Source organism: Scylla paramamosain, chromosome 41 (assembly GCF_035594125.1).
Source record: "Scylla paramamosain isolate STU-SP2022 chromosome 41, ASM3559412v1, whole genome shotgun sequence".
NCBI classification, from domain to species: Eukaryota; Metazoa; Arthropoda; class Malacostraca; order Decapoda; family Portunidae; genus Scylla; species Scylla paramamosain.
In genome coordinates, this window is record NC_087191.1 from 11,914,467 (window position 1) to 11,916,966 (window position 2,500).

The 2,500-nt window shown below is 52.9% G+C and overlaps 1 protein-coding gene across 1 annotated transcript in view; it reads right to left on the minus strand.

Moving 5' to 3' along the window:
• Positions 1 to 2,500, minus strand: part of LOC135093024 (5-hydroxytryptamine receptor-like) — a 46,175-nt gene that overhangs the window by 126 nt on the left and 43,549 nt on the right. The window contains exon 5 of the mRNA XM_063991884.1: positions 1 to 2,342. This exon is cut by the window's left edge and continues 126 nt beyond it. Coding sequence (XP_063847954.1) covers positions 1,526 to 2,342 — 817 coding nt within the window. The 3' untranslated portion in view covers positions 1 to 1,525. The remainder of the gene's footprint in view (positions 2,343 to 2,500) is intronic.

Here is a 2,500-nt window from a genome sequence, read left to right on the forward strand (position 1 = left end):
AGAGAGAGAGAGAGAGAGAGAGAGAGAGAGAGAGTTTTACGAAATAGGGGCTCAGTTCCGTAAAACCTTTAAATATATACATTAAAAACTTTATATAACTTTACAACGAAGTGAAAAACAAAAAAACAAAAAAAAAATAGAGAAAAATAAAGAAAATATAGCAACTTGGCACCTGCGCACTCTGGGACTCGTACGCTGCTGCCAGGTTGTCGTACATGGCAATATCGTACACACTATCAGGAAAAACGTACATTACACAGGCTGATGTACGTGTATATATTATTAAAATACATATATGCATATTTACGTGTGTTTTGTATGTATGTATGTATATATAAATGTATGTATGTATGTATGTATGTATATATCACTCATGAGCACAGCTATGAATAAAATGTATACATGGCCTATCTAATTACATATATATAATAATAATCTGACTATTATTATTATTATTATTATTATTATTATTATTATTATTATTATGAACATCGTTAGTATTAGTAGGATTAGTAATATTAGTTATACAGTTATTATTATTGTTATTATTATTATTATTATTATTATTATTATTATTATTATTATTATTATTATTATTATTATCGTCGTCGGCATCGTTATCATTATCAACAATATAAAGGTGTGTTATTAGCGTTAATTACGAAAGGCTGAGGTAAACTTCACAGGTAAACTTACAACACTTAGAAAATATACACCTAAACACACACACACACACACACACACACACACACACACACACACACACACACACACACACACACACACACACACACACACACACACACACATATGCACGTACCAATGAACGAATGAGTGAACGCTGAGAGAGAGAGAGAGAGAGAGAGAGAGAGAGAGAGAGAGAGAGAGAGAGAGAGAGAGAGAGAGAGGGGGGATGGATAATGTAGGGTGAAACTGGATTCGAGAGGTAATGATGTATTCTCTTCAGCGAGGAGGAGGAGGAGGGGGAGGAGGAGGGGAAGGAGGAGGAGGAGGAGGAGGTGGAGCAGGAGGAGAAGGCGCGGCTTAATGGTACATGTGTTTCGTTCAGTCATGCGAGGAAATAAAGACGAGTTTTGCTGGGGGGAGGGGAGGGGAAGGGGGAGGAAGGGAGGGACGGGGGTCTGTGATTGTCTGGTGTGGCAGGGGGTGGTGGTGGCGGTAGAGGCGGTAGTGGTGGTGGTGGTGGTGGTGAAGGGGGAGTTGTGGGACGCTTGTGGGACCAGCAGTATATGACGTATGTACACACACACACACACAGACACACACACACACACACACACACACGTGAAGGTTGTACACAGGTGGCGGGGCAGGTGGTGGTGGTGGTGGTCGTAGCGGGGCGGTGCCGGGGGCGTGGGCGGCGAGGGCGGCGCCACTCACAGCGTGGACTCTGTGATGGGCGGCAGCGTGGCCAGGTGCGTGGCGGCGGCCAGGCCCAGGGTGGCGGCGGAGCAGGGGGCCCGCCCCCGCGCCGCCTGCTGCCTCCCCCCGGCACCTCGCTGTGCTAGGAGCGGCCAAAGCGCGCGGAGGAGAAGCGTGAAGACTGGCGGCGCAGCGAGCGGCGGCGGCCCAGCAGGATGCGCTTGAAGGCGTTGCGGAACTCCGGGCTGAACACTGTGTAGATGATGGGGTTGAGGGTGGAGTTGAAGTAGCCCAGCCACAGGAAGGTGGCGATCAGGTAGGGGTTGAAGTGGCAGGCGCGGCACAGCGGCATCAGCACCGCCAGGGTGAAGAAGGGCAGCCAGCACACCACGAAGGCGCCCGTGATGATGGCCAGCGTCTTGGCCGCCTTGCGCTCCTTGCGGGACTCCGCCTCGCGCCGCCGTAGGTGTCGCGGCACGGCCTGCGACGCCACGGCGCTGGCGGTGACCACGGCGGGCGGCGCCACGTCCTGCGCTTCCGCGGGGTGTCCGTTGAGAGTGCTGCCGTTGGAGGTCTTTTCTGGCGAGGGCTGCGAGGACACGCGCGTGAAGGTGGTGGTTTCGCTGATGGTGACGGGGCCGCGGCACAGCGCCGCCGCGTTGGTGCCAATCTTGCGGCGGATGCGCTTCCTGGCGGCCTGGTACACGCGGTAGTACAGCGCCAGGATGACGGCCAGCGGCAGGTAGAAGGACGTGACGGTGGCGAAGATCTGGTAGCCCACGGCCTGCGAGATGATGCACATTTTGTTGCGCAGGCGCTCGTGCCACTCAGGGTCCTTCCAGCCCATCATGGGCGCCGCCGACACCAGGAAGGACACCACCCAGATCACGCCGATCATGCTGCCGATGCGCCGCGGCGACCGGTGGTGGATGTAGTCCACCTGCGTCACCGCCCAGAACCTGCGGGGGTGGGGAGCGAAGTTAGTGCGCGGCGGGAGAGTGCCGGGGTCCTGGGGGAGTTGGGAGAGGGAGGGGGAAGTGAGCAGAGGAAAGAAAGAAGACTCAACATTCAGACAGAAGGAAAGAAGAAAGGAGAGAGAGAAGGATGAAGAAAAGAA